Source organism: Acomys minous (assembly GCF_964271855.1).
Source record: "Acomys minous genome assembly, chromosome: 6".
NCBI lineage: Eukaryota > Metazoa > Chordata > Mammalia > Rodentia > Muridae > Acomys > Acomys minous.
Genome location: NC_140487.1, coordinates 102,540,434 through 102,560,869, shown reverse-complemented (window position 1 = coordinate 102,560,869; position 20,436 = coordinate 102,540,434). Strand labels below are relative to the sequence as shown.

The window sequence follows — 20,436 nt, the reverse complement described above, 5'->3', positions numbered from 1 at the left end:
CACATACTTTTTAAAAATTCTTTTTAAAAATATTTATTTATTTATTATGTATACAGTAGTATGCCTGCATGTACTGCATGCCAGAAGAGGGCACCAGATCTCATTGTGGATGGCTGTGAGCCACCATGTGGTTGCTGGGAATTGAACTCATGACCTCTGAAAGAGCAGTCAGTGCTCTTAACCGCTGAGCCATCTCTCCAGCCCCAGTATATCACATACTTTAAAAAAAAAATGACTTGTTCTTACTGGCATAAGAGTGTCAAGCCAGGTGTGGTGTCGCACGCCTTTAATCCCAGCACTCGGGAGGCAGAGGCAGGCAGATAGCTGTGAGTTCAAGGCCAGCCTGGTCTACAAAGTGAGTCCAGGACAGCCAAGGCTACACAGAGAGATTCTGTCTCCTGTCTCGGAAAAAAAAAAAGTATCTACATACCATAAAGTAGTAAAAAAAAAAAAAGGAATAAGGAAGAAAGAGGGGTCAAGGCCAATAGTTGCCTTTTGGCACTTGTGCCATGTACCAGGAACACTCCTGGCATTAGGGGCATTTATCTGGACTCATGAACTCAAGCACAAAAGAACAGAATGCAACTAGAAGAGACCTCTTGCTAAGCCTGGAGCCATCTTTGTGTCTCATCTGCAATCTTTGTGGGCTCTGAGATTGTTAATCTCTCCGTGCAGAATTCTGGTCTGATGAGAATAGAAAACACTGCAGTTAGGGAACACAGAGACCAAAATGTTATCTGTAGAGTACAGACTATAACAGTGGCTGGGCAGCATGGCAGGAACGTGTAGCCACAGCCTTCCTTCTGCTTTCCATACTGAATGAAGCTTACTCAGCTGGTAAATACAGGAGAAGCAGCCCAGCTAGAGCATGGCAAGGCAAGAGGGTCTCAAGACTGGCCATTCCACACAAGAGGATTCATTTCTAACTCATGAGCCAGAAAGAAAATTCCCTGCCATTTGTGAAATGAATCAGTTAGAGAACTGTAGATACATTTTCCTCTTTGGACAAGAACCCACATAATAGGTTAAGTTTGAAAAAGTAGAGAAGAAAAGACCAGTTCTTTCAAACACAAATGCTCAAAACAGGGTGCTATGGTTACATTAACAACAGAACTTGTTATCTACTACATGTTACATACTAAAGAGGTAACTTTGAATAATAGACAGATACACAATTAAATGATCATAATAGACTCCTGTTCCTAATCAGGATGGAGAATTCACCACACCAAACCGCTATCTACCATATAGAATATACCAAAACACTACCTGCTACACGGAATACACCTTAACCACTACCTACTACACAGAATACACCTTAGCCACTACCAATTACACAGAATATACCATAACCACTACTCAGTACACAGAATACCCCATAACCACTACTCAGTACACAGAATACCCCATAACCACTACTCAGTACACAGAATACCCCATAACCACTACTCAGTACACAGAATACCCCATAACCACTACTCAGTACACAGAATACCCCATAACCACTACTCAGTACACAGAATACCCCATAACCACTACTCAGTACACAGAATACCCCATAACCACTACTCAGTACACAGAATACCTCATAACCACTACTCAGTACACAGAATACACCATAACCACTACTCAGTACACAGAATACACCATAACCACTACTCAGTACACAGAATACCTCATAACCACTACTCAGTACACAGAATACACCATAACCACTACTCAGTACACAGAATACACCATAACCACTACTCAGTACACAGAATACCTCATAACCACTACCTACTACAGAATACCTACAGAATACACCATAACCATAATGTACTATACAGAATAGACCATAACCACTACCTACGATACAGAATACACCATAACCAACACCTACTATACAGAATACACCATAACCAACACCTACTACACAGGATACATCATAACCACTACCTACCACACAGAATACACCATAACCACTACCCACTACACAGAATACACTATAACTGCCATCCATCATACAGAATACCTGTGACAACTGGCAACATAAAAACTACAGTTCTAAGAGACTCCCATGTATGCCAAATTCTCTGTTAAAGGATAGTGTCCCTGCTGACACGCAGAAAGATGAGACCTAAGCGGGACAGAAGAGTCTTTGCTGATGTTGGAAAGCAAAGACATTTAGTCATTTGTCTGAAATTTAAGGAAGCTGTTGTTAAAAAAAAAAAAAAGGTGGAGGCAGCAGTCCAGTGAGAACCAGTCTGTGGCTAAGGCTGGACGGCAAACAACATAGAATAGAGTAGGATCACCAGGTATTTATTAGATGGAGAATGCTATTAGGATTGAGAAGACAGAATCATTAGGGGTCAAACAGTGCTTGGGGCAGGAGGCAGGAGCATGCTAGAACTTGGCCCTGCTAGTGTTAAGCAATTATATTAACACTATCTGCTAGTGGAGACATAAAAAAGGCTTGCCCTATGTGTAAGACCTCCCCTGGCGTTCTCTTCACAAAGCCTAACACTACAGCATATAACGCAGGATGCACAGAGAGCTGCACAGCCATCACGAGAACTTCACAAAGGAGTTCAGACCAGAAGTCTCCGGGAGTTTGAAAGAAACTTATGTTTGTGTGAATCAGAAAACATTAGTGAGAACGATAATGACACGCGCAGCAGGGTGGAGCATAAAAACACGATATGAATGATGATCTTTTGATATGGAGGAGGAAAGAAATGGAGAATGACTCAGAGATCTCTACCTTAGAACATGGGTGGAGATGCTCTTTTTATGTTTATAGGGAATAAAAGAGAAGAAAGAGAAGAAGAGTTCTGGCTTCCGTTTTGACATATTAACTTAATGGTAGTTATGAGACATCCAGTTGGAGATGTGTGACATACAGGTGGCTAGGTAGTTTGGTGCTCAGCAGTGACAGATCTGGGAGTGGTAATCACATAGCTATCAACTGAGAAAATGAGTGAGGCTGCTAAAGTACATGCAAGAGCGGGGTGGGGCGGGATATGAAACAAAACCCTCAAGAACAAAACATTTAAGAGAAAAGCTAAGGCAGGGCTGAGGGGGAAAGCATTAAAAAGTACAGAATATCAACTCGAAGAACAAAGAAAACTGTATTTTAAAGCAAGTGAAGACAGAGTTTCAAGAAAATAAACAAAGATGCCAAGATTTTCTAAAGATTTGTTTTATATATTTTCGGGGTGGGGTGTTCAAGACAGGGTTTCTCTTTGTAGCCCTGGCTGTCCTGGAACTTGCTCTTTAAACCAGGCTGGCCTTGAACTCATGGAAACCCACCTGAATGCTGGGATTAAAGGTATATCCCGCCGCCACTTGGCCTGTTATCTTATTTTTAATTATGTGTATTTGTGTATTTGCATCTGGTCTAGCGGCCCATGAGTTCCAGAGGCATCAGAGCCCCAAGAGCTGGTGGTTGCAAGCAGCCAGGTGCTGGGAACTGAACTCTGGGTCCTCTGGAAGAACAGCAAGTGCTTAGCCACTATGCCGTCTCATAACCTTGCTGTAGATTTCAACTAAGATGATATGAAGGTCACCAAGTAGGAAGATCACCATTACCTTAGAGAAACCTAGGTGTGTAGAAGCCAGACCTCACTGGATTCAGAAGAGTACAGAGAAAGGAAAAGAGAGAGCAAATGAAAGCCTGCCCAATCAAGAAACTCCAAAGGTCAGGAAGACTTAGTTAGAGAACTACTTGGAAAGCTGCCACAAAACAGAACCTGCATCAGAAAAGATTCACTGGATGAATAAGTAACTTAAAAACCAAGTGAATGAGTGAAGTAAGGAACTTCTACCTATTTGATTGTTCCTTTGTCCTCTCACTCGCTGTGTCAGTCTGTCTGCAAACTGAATACATACTAGACCCAAAACAAGTTCTCTTCCTCCATGAAGGCTTCCCAGATTTTCTGATCTCCAGTAGAGGGTTGGTGATGACTAGCATGTGAGAGGCCCTGTGCATGAGCCGGCTGCTGAAAGGGCAGGAAGGGGTCAGGTAATGAGAAATGCAGAAGAACAGACAGACAAGTTAGAACTCTTGATATAAAGCAGCATAGCTACTGTGAAAAACTGCTTCTCAAAATCTTTTTTAAAAAAGAGAAAATGGAAGGCTGTAAATAAAAAGGAATAAATAAATAAACATAGAACTACTGGGTAAGTAAACAATTCTACTCCTAACTTTATGTGCAAGAAAATGAAAAACGGGGCGGGAGAGATGGCTCAGAGGTTAAGAGCACTGACTGCTCTTCCAGAGGTCCTGAGTTCAATTCCCAGCAACTACATGGTGGCTCACAACCATCTATAATGAGATCTGGCATGCAGGAAGAATACTGTATATATAACAAATAAAAATCTTAAAAAAAAAAAAAAGAAAGAAAAGAAAGAAAGAAAATGAAAAACATGTTCACATAAAAACTAGTAAAGGGCCGGGCACGGTGGTACACACCTTTAATCCCAGCACTTGGGAGGCAGAGGCAGGCTGATTGCTGTGAGTTTGAGGCCAGCCTCGTCTACAAAGTGAGTCCAGGACAGCCAAGCTACACAGAGAAACTCTGTCTCAAAAAAATCAAAAAAATCAACAACAACAACAAAAAAAACTAGTAACAGGAGGCAGAAGAAGGAAGATCTCTGAGGTCGAGGCCAGCCTGGTCTATAGAGCAAGTCCAGGACAGCCAGGACTACACAGAGAAACCCTGTCTCAAAACAAACAAACAAACAAACAGGGCAGAAGCGACGGCTCAGAGGTTAAGAGCACTGATTGCTCTTCCAGAGGTCTTGAGTTCAATTCCCAGCAACTATATGGTGGCTCACAACCTGTATACTGAGATCTGGCGCCCTCTTCTGGCCTGCAGGTGTACATGGAGGCAGAGCACTGTATACAAAATAACAAATCTTTAAAAAAACAAACACAAACAAAAAGTACATAAATGTTCAGAACACCATTTAACTTGCAATAGCCAAAAAGTAGAAACACTCTGATGTCTACCAGCGAATGAATTGATAAGTAAAGTGAAGGGTGGAGGTATCATTGCACAGTCAAGAGCACTTGTTGCTCTTGCAAAGGACTGAGGTTCAGTTCCCAGCATCCACATGGTATCTCAGAACCATCTGTAACTCCAGTTCCAAGAGATCTGACACTCTCTCCTGACTTCAGTGGGCCCCAGGCTGGCATGTGGTACCCATACATAAATGCAGGCAAAATACTCATACACACACACACACACACACACACACACACACACACACACACACACAAAACAAGCCTGGGGGAATAGAGAATGCTCAGCAGTTAAGAGCTAGCTGCTCTTCCAGAGGACCCAGGTTTAATTCCTAGTACCCATTCAGTAGCTCACAGCCATCTGTAATCCCAATTCCAAGGGATCTTCCCACCTTTTCTGAACTCTGAGGGCACTGGACACATGTGCACATACATACACGCAGGCAAAGCACCTATACACATATAATTAAAGTTAAAAGAGTTTGGGCCGGGCATGATAGCACACACCTTTAATCCCAGCACTCAGGAGGCAGAGGCAGGCGGATCACTGTGAGTTCAAGGTCAGCCTGGTCTACAAAGAGAGTCCAGGACAGCCAAGGCCACACAGAGAAACCCTGTCTCGAAAAACCAAAATTAAGAAAAAAAAAAAAAAAGAATTCAAAGTTATCCTTAGCTAAACTGCAAGTTTAAATCCAGCCTGAGCTACATTAGAGCCTATCCAAAACAAAACAATAAATAAATGGATTAAAATAAATAAATAAATGGATAAAAGCTATAAGAGAAAAATGCTAACTCAGTTACACGGACAAATAAATCAGAATAATTATCAGACCTCTCAACAAAAACCCTTAAAAGCCAAGAAAGAAAGAAAGGAAGAAAGACATAAAGCAAGCAATGATATATTTCAAGCCCTAAAATTAAACAATTCCCAGCCAAAATTGTTATATACCACAAAGTTACTCTTAAAGTTGGTGGAGAAACAAGGATCTTTTGAGAAAAGCACAAACTAAAGTAATTCATGATAGCCAGGCCAACGATAAAGAACACACTTAAACATGGAGAATAAAGCAAGTCCTGACAAAGAAGGCACAGTTAAGAACCTCATGGAAGGGGTTGGAGAGATGGCTCAGTGCTTAGGAGCACTGGCTGCTCTTCCAGAGGACCTGTGCTCATTTCCCAGCAACTACATGGCAGCTCTCAACTGCCTGTGACTCCATTTCCAGGGGACCTGACAAAACACCAATGCACATAAAATAAAAATATAATTTTTTTAAATCTTAAAAAAAAAAAAAAGAATTTCAGAAGAAAAACAGATGAACAAAAGAGAACTAGGAATCCATCATGTCTAACACGGTCAATTAGCAAACACCTAACACAAATGGGGAGAATGAAAAAGACGAACAACCTATTGTGATAGTTCATAGTGAGCATTAACTTGACAGGATCCAGCATCACCTGGGAGACAAGCTCTGGGGACCAGTGAGAAACTACCTAGAGCAAGTCTACCTGAGGTGGAAGGCCTACCATATGTGGGCAGTACCACCCCATGAGGGTCTCAGATTGAATGGGCATCCTTACTCTCAGCTTTCTGGCTGCCTACACAATATGACCTGCAGCCTCCCACTCTTGTCCACGTTCCTTCCCTGCCACCATGATGGATAATATGTCCCTGAACTGTAAACCAAAATAAGCCCTCCTTCATTAAATTGCTTCTTGTCAAGTGTTTGGTCATAGAAACAAGAAAAGTAACTAACACATCTATATAGCCAAGAAAACAACTGACAAATCTATAGCAATTAGCAGACGTCTCTCAATAGGAACCTTAAATGTAGTTTTAACCTTTCAATTAAAAGACACATGCTAGCCCATTAGATTAAAAAACAAGGTCCAAGCCAGGCATGGTGGTACATGCCTTTAATCCCAGAACTTGAGAGACAGCAGGTGGATCAATGTGAGTTCAAAGTCAGCCTGGTCTACAAAGGGAGCCCAGGACAGCCAAGGGTATACCCAGAAACTCTGTCTCAAAAAAAAAACCAAAAAACAAAAAACAAAAGGTAAGGTCTAAGCACTTGGGAGGCTGAGGCAGGCAGATCTTTGAGTTTGAGGCCAGTCTGGTCTACAAAGTGAGTCCAGGATGACCAGAGCTAACACAGAGAAACCTTATTTCAAATCAATCAATCAATCAAGATCCAACTATCAGTGTCTCTAAAATACATACCTCACTGGTAACAATATCTACAGACTGAGCATGAAAGGATGGAAGTCAAGTTACCAAGCAAATAAAAGCCAAAACTAAGCTGGCATAGTTGTTTTATAATTGATAAAATAGACTTCAAACCAAAACTAGAAAAGATTTTGGCTTTTTTCCCCCTAAGAGGCAGGGTCTCTCTATATAGCCCTGGCTGTCCTGGAAATCCCCCTAGCTGGCCTCAAACTCACTCACGAGATCTACCTGCCTCTGCTAAGTGCTAGGATTAAAGGCATGCACCACATTGCCCAACTAGAAAAGATTTTTAAAGGCCACTACATATTAGTAAAGAAAAAATTAAGAAGATATAAAAATTATAAATATACATATAACAAATGTTGGAGTTCTCAATTTAAAAACCAAAACATGCCAGGTGTGGTGGCGCACGCCTTTAATCCCAGCACTCAGGAGGCAGAGGCAGGCAGATTGATGTGAATTCGAGGCCAGCCTGGTCTACAAAGTGAGTCTAGGACAGCCAAGGCTAAATAGAGAAACTCTGTCTCAAAAAACAAAACAAACAAACAAAAAACAAAACCAAAACAAAGAAACAAAACCAAAACATTAGCTGGGTGTGGTGGCCTTTAATCCCAGCACTCAAAGGCAGAGGCAGGCATATCTCTGTGAGTTCAAGGCTAGCCTAGTCTACAAAGCAAGTACCAGGACAGCCAGGGCTACACAGAGAAGTCCTGTCCTGAAAAAAACAAACAAACAACAAAACCTCAAAACAAACAAAATACTAATGAACACGAAAAGATAGATTTTGTTTTTATTTTTGTTGTGTTTTTCCAGTCAGGATTTCCCTGTGTAGCCCTGGCTGTCCTGGAATTTGCTCTGTACACCAGGCTGGCCTTGAGCTCAGGTAGAGCCACCTTTCTCTCCCTCCCAAGTACTGGGATTAAAGGCATGCACCACCACTGCTGGGAAAAGGATAGATCTTGACACAGAGATATCTTCACTACTGCACTCTCATAAAAAATTGGACATCATGCCAGGCATGGCATGAGACTGAGGAGGCAGAGACAAGAGGATCTACCTGAGTACAAGGCCAGTCTGGTCTACAAAGTGAGTTCCAGGATAGCCTGGGCTCTTACACAAAGAAACTCTGTCTCAGAGAAGGGGGAAAAAAGACATCAAGGACCAGCAAGATGGCTCAGTGGATAAAAGAGCTTGACACCAAGACTGATGACCTCAGTTTGATTCCTGGTACCTATATGGTAAAGGAAGTCCTCTAACTTCTACATTAACACACACACACACACACACACACACACACACACACACACACACACAAATGTAATAAACAAACAAATGAAAGTAAGTCATCCAGAGTAAAAATCAATAACAAAACTCAAGGGCTGAAGATATAGCTTAACTTTTTTTTTTCAAGACAGGGTTTCTCTGTGTAGCCTTGGCTGTCCTGAAGCTCATTCTGTAGACCAGGCTGGCCTCAGACTCACAGAGACAAGCCTGCCTCTGCCTCCCGAGTGCTGGGATTACAGGTGTGCGCCACCACTACCCGGCTTGGAGATATAGCTTAGTTGGTAGAGTGTACAGGGTCCTGGGTTGGATCCCTGGCAGTTCATAAACCAGGTAGGGTGACACACTTTTGCAATCCCAGCTATTAGAATATGGGGCAAGGGGATCTGAAGTTCAGCGTCATCTTCAGCTACATGGTAGTCAGGCACCAGTCTGAGATACATAATAATCTGCCAGCAAGACTAATTGTCATTTTCTTATTCAAAAATCTGTTTAATTTGTGACTTCGCCCATAAACAGCTCAATGTAAAATTTAAAACAAAACAAAAGAAACCTCAGAGTTAATCTCCACAATAGATCAAGTGGACCTAAGAGACATTTACAGAATGTTCTATCCAAGAGCAAAATAAAAATTCTTCTCAGCCAACCAATAGAACTTTCTCTAAAATAGGCCATAAAGCAAATCTTATGAAGTGCAAGAAAATAAAAAGAAGTTCTTCTATCTTAACACAACATAGTGAAATGAAACTTAAAATAATTAACAAGAAAACCACAGGTATTATATAAATCTTTAAAGACTGAACGATAGACTCTTGGATGACCAGAAGGTCACTAAAGACATGAGAGAGAAAATTTTAAAGTTTCTAGCACCAAATGAAATGAAAGCACAACTTACAGAACCTTTGGGACACAGCAAGGCAGTTCGTTCTAAGAGGAAAGTTTATAGCTATGAGTGCTTATGTTGAAAACCAGAGACACCATAGATAAATTATTTAAGTTCTTAGAAAAACAAGAACAATCCAAATCCAAAAGTAATAGACAGAAATAAATAATAAAGGTGAAGGCAGAACACAGAGGACCAGCCAGATGCCTATCTAAGAGACAAATGGACAGATAATGAGGCACAGTCACATAAGAGAGCTGTGTTCAGCCATAAAGAATGAGATTACGTGAGCTCCAGGAAAGCGGATGGAACTGGAGAGCATCATGTTGCCAGATTCAAAGAGGCAAATACTATCTGTTTTTTCATGCTGAATCTAGGTTTTAGATACACTACATCCATTGTGTATATATGAAGATTGGGAATTATTTGAGGGAAGGAGAAATGGAAGAAATAGAAGGGAGTGAATATAAGCAAGGTTTAATGAAATGTGTACCAAAAGAAGGCTATAATGAAACTCATCATTCTGTACACTGAAATAATTAAAACAAAACAGAAACTCTTCCCCAGCACTCCAGTGGATCGCTGGGAGCTCCAGGCCAGCCTGGTCTAGAAAGCAAATCCAGGACAGCCAAGGCTACACAGAGAAATCCTCTGTCAAAAAACCAAAAACCAAAACCAAAACCAAAAAAATCTTAAAACTTTGGACCGGTGTGATGGCTTGGTAGGGTAAAGTCCTTACAACGCAAGCCTGACAATCTGCACTTGATTCCCAGAAGCCATGTAAAGGTTAGCACAGAAGCAGCTCCACACAGCTATTCTCTGACCTCCATACAGATGCCACGGTATGCATGTGTCCATATGTACTAAAAACAATTTCTAAATTAAATATTACTTCATATTTCCTTTTTATTGATCTCTTTAAAATTTTTGTGTTGAGCTTCTCTTATGTATACTTAGATATTCATATATTATTTTATATAATGTATAAATAAGCATATACTGGGCACAACTTCAACATATTTCTAGATTATAGAACATAATCAAGAAAATTTAAACCAGGCATGGTAGCTCATGTTCATAATCCCAGTGCTTGGGAGGCTGAGCCATCAACTGCTGCAAATTCAAGGTCAATCTGGGTTATCCAGTTAGTCCCAGGCCAGCCGTGGCTACAAAAATTAGACCCTGTTTCAAAGAAACCCCAAACCAGAGCTGGGCACATAGCTCAGTAACAAAGCACTCACCTAGCATGCACAGGCACTGCAGAGAGAACAGGAAATGAAGAGAGTGGAAGACACAGAATTTGAGCCTGGCCTAGTGGCGCAGACTTGTAATACAGGGATGCTTACGAAGCTGAAGCTGAGGGGGCTGGACAGATGGTTCAGAGGTTAAGAGCACTGGCTGCTCTTCCAGAGGTCCTGGGTTCAAGTCCCAGCAACCACATGGTGGTTCTTAATCATCTACAATGAGTTCTGGTGCCCTCTCCTGGAGTGCAGGAGTACACGTAAGCAAAAAAAAAAACACTATACATAACATATGTATACATACATATCTTTAAAAAAAAAAAAAAAAGAAGCCGAAGCTGAGTCAGTCATAAGGACCGAAGGTTCAAAGACTCCCTGGGCCACATAGGAGATAGTCTGTGGACAACCTCTCTAAGAAAGATTAACACTGAGGCTGCTGGGAATGCAGCCACTCCTGACCTCCTCAGGAACCGCCCTTCCAGTAGTACTCAGCAGGGCACAGTGCAGCCACATCCTTACGCCTTTGCTCTGAGTGCCCGTTGCCTGGGAATACCTTCTGCGTCCTTCAGATTCAACTTTCAAAACCGCCCAGGTATCAGCTTCTTGGAAAGGACTCCAGGTTCTCCCCGTCACCCTCAGCGAAACGTTCTTCTCTGGTTCCAGCAGCACAGGGCCTGAATCCCTCCATCTTTTCACTTCACACAAAGTAGTGTTTGTTTCTCTTATGAAACTGGACATTTTTGTGGGGCAGGAGCCATTCTGCCTCATCTGGAGCCAGAGTCCTACTAAGTCCTCTAATAATTAACTAGGTATAAGCCTCCTCCTTAGAGGCAGAAGATCAGGAATTCTCCAGAGTCAGCTGCTACCTTCAGGCCTGTACTGGCCTCCTTGTTTTAGGATTCCAAGGCCAACCAGGTCTGTGTCTCATGCACACATTATTCTTCAGATACAGCCTTTCTTGTTTGGAGATGTTAATATAGTTCATATTTTAATCCCATCTGTTGGTTTCAAAGGTACTATGTCTCCTTAAATTGTCTTTAAGACTTCCACCTTAGCCGGGCCTGGTGGCACACACCTGTAATCCCAGCACTTGGGAGGCAGAGGCAGGCAAATTGCTGTGAGTGTGAGTTTGAGGATAGCCTGGTCTATACAAGCAAGTCTAGGACAGCCAAGGCTACACAGAGAAACCCTGTCTCAAAAAGTAAAAACAAGCAAACAAATAAGACTTCTACCTTAAGACTTCTACTCTGAAAAAAAAAAAAAGACTTCTACTCTGATTATGTTGGTTTCACAGTTTAATTCTCAAAAAATAATCTCCTGGGCTGGAGAGATGGCTCATCCAATAAAGGCTAGGCTCACAAACAAAAATATAAGAGTTCAGTTCCCAGCACCCACAGCTGTTTCTCCAGCTACCTTAAAAAAAAAATCTTATCGCTAATGTTTTATTTATTTATTTATTTATTTATTTATTTATTTATTTATGGTTTTACAAAACAGGGTTTCTCTGTGTAGGCCTGGCTGTCCTGGACTCACAGAGATCCACCTGCCTGTGCCTCCCAAGCATATCGCTAATGTATTATTCAGCCAACAAATATTTTTCTAGTACATTTATGTGCCAAATTTTATACTTTCTTGGAATACCTTACAGAAACAAAAAAGGACATATTCCTGCTCTTAAGAAGTTGATTAACCGGGGCTGGAGAGATGGCTCAGTGGTTAAGAGCACTGTCTGCTCTTCCAGAAGCCCTGAGTTCAAGTTCCTGCAACCACATGGTGGCTCACAACCACCTGTAATGTGATCTAATGCCCTCTTCTGGCCTGCAGGTGTACATGCAAATAGAGCATTCACATACACAAAATAAATAAATAAAATTAAAAAAAAAAAAAGTTGACTAACTACCGAGGAATTTCCAAGTTCTTAGGGTCATCTCACATCTGTTATCCAAAATGATAATCACCAGGTCCAAAATGCTACTTTCAAACCACACAGCAGTAAAATTATACAGAAAAGCACTGACTCAACAGCCCACAAGGAAGAAGATAGGGTAACTTTTATCAGATAAGTCATAACTACTCATTTCTGGCAGTGGGCTTCACCACTGAGTCCAAAGCAGAAATGAAAAAGAGCCAACTAAATGACATCAGTGGGTACCTGGAGCTCTTCCCAAGGAGGGGCCGGCTACCAAGTGGTGCCAGGAACGAGCACCAGCTGAAGAGTGCTCTTTTTTTTTTTTTCAGGAAGAATTCATATGATCCACGAGTTACATGATAACAGAAAAAAGCAGCCCATCTTTGATTAGGGAAAAATGTAAGTGCTCAGGTAAAAGCTGAATAAACACAGCATATGAACACCAACTCGAGCTACCTGAATAGGTTTTCACCTGTGTCATTTTGTTTTTGCGTTGCCTGATAGATTTTTGACTCCTTGCTTTTAAAAATAATTCTTCCTAAGTGTGGGGGCACACGCCTTTAATCTCAGCACTCAGGAGGCAGAGGCAGGTTGATCTCTGAGTTCAAGGGCAGCCTGGTCTACAAACCAAGTCCAGGAAAACCAGGACTACAAGAGAAATCCTGTCTCAAAAAAAAGAAATTGAGCCGGGCGTGGTGGCACACGCCTTTAATCCCAGCACTCGGGAGGCAGAGGCAGGCGGATCACTGTGAGTTCGAGGCCAGCCTGGTCTACAAAGTGAGTCCAGGACAGCCAAGGCTACACAGAGAAACCCTGTCTCGAAAAACCAAAAAAATAAAAAATAAAAAACAAAAATTGTTGTTCAAAAATCACTAGAAAACAGAAGAATAAAGAGAGCATAGTATGTAAACATTCAGTTACATATTTTATTTTAGGTTATTTCCTATTATGTAATTTTTTTCCATGTCATACCATTGATACTGTGGTAAACATGCAGATATTTATCTTATTTTTACCATTTCACTTAGCATGTCTCCCCACGTATTCATTTTCCTGTGGTAGGAAACACTGGATAGTATCTGTTCTAGTTACTTCTCTGTTGCTATGATAAAAACACATGACCAAAAGCAACTTGGGGAGGAAAGGCTTCATTCTGTGGCCAGTGTGGCCTGGAACTCACAGCAGTCCTTCTGTTAAGACTACATTAGAGAGCCAGTCATGGCTGGGAGGTGGTGGCGCATGCCTTTAATCCCAGCACTTGGGAGGCAGAGGCAGGTGGATCCCTGGGAGTTCCAGGCCAGCCTGGTCTACAAAAGGGAGTCCAAGGCAGCCAAGGTTACACAGAGAAACCCTGTCTCAAAAACAAACAAACAAAAAAAAATAAAATAAAGAGCCAGACATGGGTGGCACACGTCTTTAATCCCAGCACTCAGGAGGCAGAGGCAGGCAGAGCTCTGTGAGTTCAAAGCCAGCATAGTCTATATATCAAGTTCTAGGACGTGGCTATAGTAGAGACCTTGTCTCAAAACACACACACAAAACAGAAAACAAAAACATTACATTATATTACAGGCCTGAGTGACCATGCTTAGCTCTTGATATATACATATATATATGTACATATACTTCATATACACACACACATTAAAGCCAAGGTCTCACTATGTAGCTGAGATAAACTCATTTTTATTTATGTATGTCAGTATGCACACATACATACAGGCACCCTCTGAGACCGGAAGTTGTTAGTCATCTGACATAGGTGCTAGGAACCAAACTCAGGTCCTCTGGAAAATGCACTTAACCACTGAGCCATCTTTCCAGTTCCCTCCAACTCCCTCACCATAAACAACTCTTTTTTTTTTTAACTTTATGTATATGAGAGTTTTGTTTGTATGTATATATGTGCATTACTTGTATGCCTGGTACACGAAAAGGTCAAAAGAGGTAAGGATTACAGGTTTTCCTGGGTCCTCAGGAAGAGCAGACTGGTCTTGACCACTGAAGCATCTCTCCAGCCCAAAATTCTTTTGTTTTTTTGGTTTGTTTGTTTGTTTGTTTAGTTTTTTCGAGACAGAGTTTCTCTGTGTAGCCTTGACTATCCTGGACTTGCTTTGTAGACCAGGCTGGCCTCGAATTCATAATGATCCACCTGCCTCTGCCTCACAAGTGCTGGGATTAAAGGTGTGTGCCACCACTGCCCGGCCAGCACAAAATTCTTAAAAGAGGAAGTAAGTCAAGGGATATGAACTTTTTTAGATCTCCTGATATTTATGAGAAAATATTTTATGTTCAAATTTTCTAGCAGTATTTGAGGGCAACCATATCTCTCTTCCTTTGTAGTATGGAATTGACAGTGCCATTCACATACTAGTCAGGTGTTCTACCCCCAGCCTATACCCCAAAACCCTAGATATTTTCACTTTAATCTTCATCGGGATAGATTAAAAATAAGTTCTTATCTAAATCTGGAACTCCCCCACAATTCTACTCTTAACCAAGTATAAGCAAAAAATACAGAAAGACTCCAAATCACTTTTTGAGTCTTTGAACTCCTCCTCTTGTACTCTGAATCTTTCTAACAACCAGCTTCTTATCATGGTTCTGGGAAAAAAACAAGACAAGAGCTTTGGTTCTCCAAGAATCACCTATGCTCAGAAGAATTGTGGCAGATCAGAAGAAAACAAACTCAATAAAAAACAAGCTGGGTTGGAATCTTGCTGTGCCATATCTTGCTATTTGACTTTAGCCAAGTAATTTTGCTTCTCTGGGTCTCAATTTCCTTACGAATACAATTAGCATAAACTACCTATTTCAGAATTATCATAAAATTTAGATGAGAAAATATGCAATGTTTCTAGAAGTCTGGTATGTGGTTGGTATACTTCCAAAGCAGTGATTTTCCTAATGTAATGGTACTAAATTAATTACTTAATTCAAATTATCTTACATAAAAACAGTGCCCAGAACTAGTCAACAAAGCATGATTTTATATAAAAAATATTTGGGTCAGCTTTCTATCTACTGCAGTCTCCACCACTATAATCATGCAATCAACAGCTACCACTGCAAGACAACAAAACCCCACAGTCATCGCTACTAAAATTGCTAAGTACAGTAATTACTTGATTCTCAAGATCATTATAGTGACAGAAATCTTTGTAGCTGTTGGAGCACAGGCTCAATAGTCAATCATGACAGTGGTCTCTACAGCAGAAGGCTTTGGTCATTGTCCAGAATCAGGGAACACTCAGAAGTAAGTCTTTCTCAAATTGCTGCTTACTCACACTCCACATTATGAAAGGTACCATACCAACAAAAGAACTGGAAGGGTAAAGATAGAAAGCGTATTTTTAAATTTGGCTTGACATTTAGCCTTCTTGGCACTGATGCCTGACAAGAGGCTCTAAGGAGGTAAAAGAGTCTTGAGAAGGAAAGTATACTCTGTGAAGTCTATCAGCGTGGTTCTTTTCTATTAAAAACAACAAGCAGCGCAGAGCCAGTGAAATGGCTCTACCAAGCAGGCTTGACCACCTGAGTCTGAGCCTCAGAATCCACATAACGGTACAAGAAGAGAATTGGCTCCACAAAGCTGCCTTTGACCTCCTCGCACATGCCAGCAGTGCACGAGCACAAGTGCTTTTACTATGTGATCTCTCAAGTCAAGTTAGGAGGTGGATCTAAGGTAAGTCCAGTGAGGAAGGTAATCATGAGGTCAGGGCCAGTCTAGGCGACACAGTGAGATCCCACTTAAAAAGATAAAAAAGCCTTTAGGTAACACATCATTACATGACAACGTCCAACTCCAGGACCTCAATCTACCCAACTCAGAAAGATTTTATTTGTTTGCTTTGTTCTTTTGGTCGATCTACCTTTATAAAGTGGCAAAATGAATACCAATTCTCCCTTATGGGAAAATAATCCAATTCATATCTTGATTCCAAAACAAACCCAAGCAGGGGATTGTGTTGAGCGCCTTTAATCCCAGCAGAGGCAGAGGCAGGCAGATCTCTGTGAATTCCTGGCCAGCCAAGGCTACACACACACAAAAAAACCCTATCTCAAAAAATAAAAAACCAAAACCAAAAACAAACCTAGCAAGTAAACACCCACCAAGATGATTACCACTCCTGTCAGCCTTCTGGTATGTCTTTAAAACAAACCCAGGAATTCTATATGCTGATTGTTTGGGAGAGGTGCAGGGAGGAGGAGGTTAAATTTCAAAACTGATACCTGTTGACATCCACAGAACGCTGAAGCAGAAGAGAGTATAAAGCAGGTAGAGGCTTCTTGGTGGCCTCAATGATGTCTGCCAGCAATATCCTGGCAAAATCCAGGAAGCAGGACTTGGCTTGACTCCCAGTCTCTTCCCCATGGCCTTCCAGAGGGACGGAACCAGTACACTAGAAAGACAGAACGAGAAGAAATTATATGCCAAGTAATTAATAATTGATTCCTGGAAATGTGGAATGCTAGAAAATGTGACAGATCAGGAGAAAGAGAAATTTCAAGTGTGTCTTCCAGTGTGTATGCCTGCCAGCTAACGCTCAGCCTGAGTGTTGGCATAGCCTGTAATTATCAGCCTGACAACAGAGCAAGAGACATAAAGTGAATCTGCTGTTAAAGTGAAACATGTTATATTCCGTTATGGTCTAACCTAACAGGAAACCATCTACGTGGCATGATGGGAAAGAGCACCAACCTGAGAAAGCAGCTTTGGTTTTCCACTTCTGCTTCTACCGACTGCTCTATGATTTTGACCTAAGTACTTTGTTATCTACGGAGAGGCTGGACTTCCTCCAGCTAATCGTAATTATACGGCCCAGTCTTGCTATAGTCAAGGTGATCCTCTATAGGCACAGCAAGCACTGTCCAGTTTGCTACCATTCCCACAATATCTTACAAATCTACCCAATTTACACTTTCACATTATCTGTTTGATGCAAGTCATTTGCAATTCCTGTCTTAAATTCCTGTATACTTCTCCCCATATGCTTAACTTGGGCACTAAATTAGCTATTCTGTAATCTAGTGGCTATAGAATGTACGGGGAATGGGAGAGGAGAATGACACTGACTTTCTAGAAGTTTCTTCCCTCTTTTTTGTTTTTTTGTTTTTTGTTTTGTTTCCGTGACAGGGTTTCTTTGTGTAGCCTTGGCTGTCCTGGATTCCCTTTTGCAGACCAGGCTGGCCTTGAACTCAGAGATCCGCCTGCCTCTGCCTCCCAAGTGCTGGGATTAAAGGCGTGCGCCACCATGCCCAGCTAGTTTCCTCCCTCTTGTATAAGGCTTGACAACATATGAGTTGACAGAGTTCTGAAAAAAACAATTCAAAAATCTATTGCTTATATCTGAAGTCCTAGCTATTTGGAAGGCTAAGGCAGAATTACTTAAATCTAGTACTTCAAGGTAAACCTAGATAATATGAGACACTTGTCTCAAAAAGAAAAATAAAATAAAAAAACCTTTGGCCAGTGGTGGTGTTGTACTTTAATCGCAGTAGTTGAGAGGCACAGTCAGGCTAATCTCTGTGAGTTCAAGGCCTGCCTGGCCTATAGAGCAAGTTCCAGGACAGCCAAGGCTACAGAGAAACCCACTCAAAAAAAAAATTTAAAAATCTTCTGTCCTAAATATGACCTTGTCATCCACATCTAGCAAATAACACAGGTAGACAACCCTAACCCTCAGCCTCCAGCCAGCATACAAGAAGACCAGCACTGCCTGGAGTGGATTTCAACACCAATGCCAGGAAATGAAGAGACACTAACGCACCACTCCAAATTGAGGCAATGCCTTTCACTGAGCCACAGGCACCTGAAGGACTTCAACTTTCTCACTTCTCTTCTGCCCATTCCTATTTCTACCTTTCCTATGATTGCACATTAGGATTGAACAGGGGCCAGGAAAAAAGATGTGTGGGCCATAAACACATTCAAAAGATTATGAAACGTAGCCTAAGAAACTATACTCAGAAACTTCTCTAGCCTCCCAGGGTGGAGTACAGAGTATGTGTGTGCTCGTGAGTGTGTGTGTGTGTGTGTGTGTGTGTGTGTGTCTTACCCAACACATTTCTGCCTACCACAAAAGGATTTAAAACTAAAGGTGACTCAACACCTGTCATCAATATCCTGGTAAGTGGGTGGGAAAGGCAAAAAAGAAATGAAAAGGCTTTGAAAACAGGAGTAATAAACACCATTGGACTAGCAAACCGATGAGAAGTGCACGGGAGAAGCAGAACTAATTTCATTTGCACTCCCAGCCATTTACTCGGCTGAAACCTACAATTGCCTATGGGCACAAATCACTGCTAGGGTCCAGTTTAAGGCTTGCTGACCAGATGAAGGAACAACAAAATACTGCTAAGATCCAAAGTGTTTGTTATCAAATCAAAGGGTAACAACCCAGGGAGAGAACACACACCCCCACAACACTTGACAAATGAAAATCTAGAAAAGCTCCCAGTAGTTCTGGCATTTAGGGCGTTACAAGTACACCCGAAATAAAAAGCACTCTGTTGCAGCAGCTGTTCAGACAGAGCAGGGGGTAATGTTTACTTAATACTTCAGGTTGATGGGGAATGTATCACAGTTCAGTCTGTCAGCTACATACGTGGAACTCCATTTATGTACACAGCGATAAGATATGTTTGAATAACGACGGAGCACGTCTATTCAGCGGGTGTGAGTAATCAAGAAGAAAGCTTAAAAGGGGGGGGGGGGAGTCTTAGATATTTGAGAAAGTTACAGAACAGACTGCCATGAATAGCTTTGCTTATATTTGCACACACTGTTTTACAAATAGCTGGAAAAATGAACAGATTGTTCTAGGAGGTCGTCTTTCCAATTTGTTCCTAGTTTCCAGTCTGGTAATCACAAGAAAGCACAAGGAGTGTCAGCTAATGCGCTTCGACAGCATCTATTGTCGGTTGGGCACAACCACCATGAGGGGTGAGCAGGCAAAGCACTCCTGGAACCCCGCCTGAGGTTTTCTATTGTCCTTGACTTCGCTTTTGTGCTCACAGCAGCCACTGCGGGACCCTCTAAGGGGCATAATGGTCAAAACTCTCAAGGAGGCGGGTTTCGCCAACGTGCCCAACCCCGCCCCCTTTATTCTGTACCAACTTTTTTTTTCTTTTAATCTCGATGAGGAGGGAGATCGTCAAACACTAGAGACAGCAACAAAGAGAGGAGGCTGCAGAGGTTGAGAGTGTCAGAAGAACCGCAGAACCTGGAGCTTGCCTGGTCTGCCAGTCTGACAGGGAATGGAGGGAGCTGCCTGACCAGGCCTGAGCTCCAAAGCGGGGGGAGGGGGGTTCAGCTTGAGACTCTGACACCTGCAAGGCTAGAAGCAGCTAACTTGCCCTGGCCGGGCCAGGAGCGACAACTCCGGATCCCAACGCCGGGCCAGCGTACCCCCGAGGCATCGCCCGTCCCGCCTCTGCCCCTCCCCTGAGCTCTAGGTCCTCGGCCTGGCAGCCAGCCGCCCCGGCCACCTACCGGGGCTCAGGGCCACATAGAGGGGTGCCGGCTCTCGGCGGCTTCTGCCTCCTCCCAGTCCATGGGCTGAGGGGGGCCCCAACCTTCTCTCCCCTCACGCAGAGGAGGAGGAGGAGGAAGAGAAAGAAGGAAGTGCTGGCTCCCCACCCGGACAGCTGCTCCCTCTTGCCTCAGCCTCCCTGGACAGCGACCGCGGCCGGAAACGCCGCCTCCTCCCACCTCCCGGGGCTCAACCCGGAAACACACTCTTCATGCTGATCCCAGCCCTCCCGCCCCCACCCTCCGGAAGCGCAATTCCAGCCGCGAGCCCAGGGTAGGAGGAGGGGCAGTGCTAAGGGGAGATCTACGCACAAGCGAGGACGTCCGGGCCCTCAGGCTTTTGCCTCGAGCCCTGGCGG

At 42.5% G+C, this 20,436-nt stretch overlaps 1 protein-coding gene across 3 annotated transcripts in view; it reads right to left on the bottom strand.

Moving 5' to 3' along the window:
- KIAA0319L (KIAA0319 like) overlaps positions 1–20,222 on the bottom strand; it is a 103,526-nt gene extending 83,304 nt beyond the window's left edge. Inside the window, exons 1-2 of one of the 3 annotated variants that reach the window (XM_084786247.1) lie at positions 20,039–20,222; positions 16,777–16,946 (exon numbers count right to left, since the gene is read on the bottom strand). In XM_084786247.1, the coding sequence (XP_084642373.1) occupies positions 16,777–16,918 (142 nt within the window). In that variant the 5' untranslated portion in view covers positions 16,919–16,946; positions 20,039–20,222. Of the gene's footprint in view, positions 1–11,187; positions 11,413–16,776; positions 16,947–20,038 lie in introns of those variants that run through there. The other 2 variants (XM_084786246.1, XM_084786248.1) reach the window with 2 other exon arrangements.
- Between the last annotated feature and the right edge of the window lie 214 nt (positions 20,223–20,436).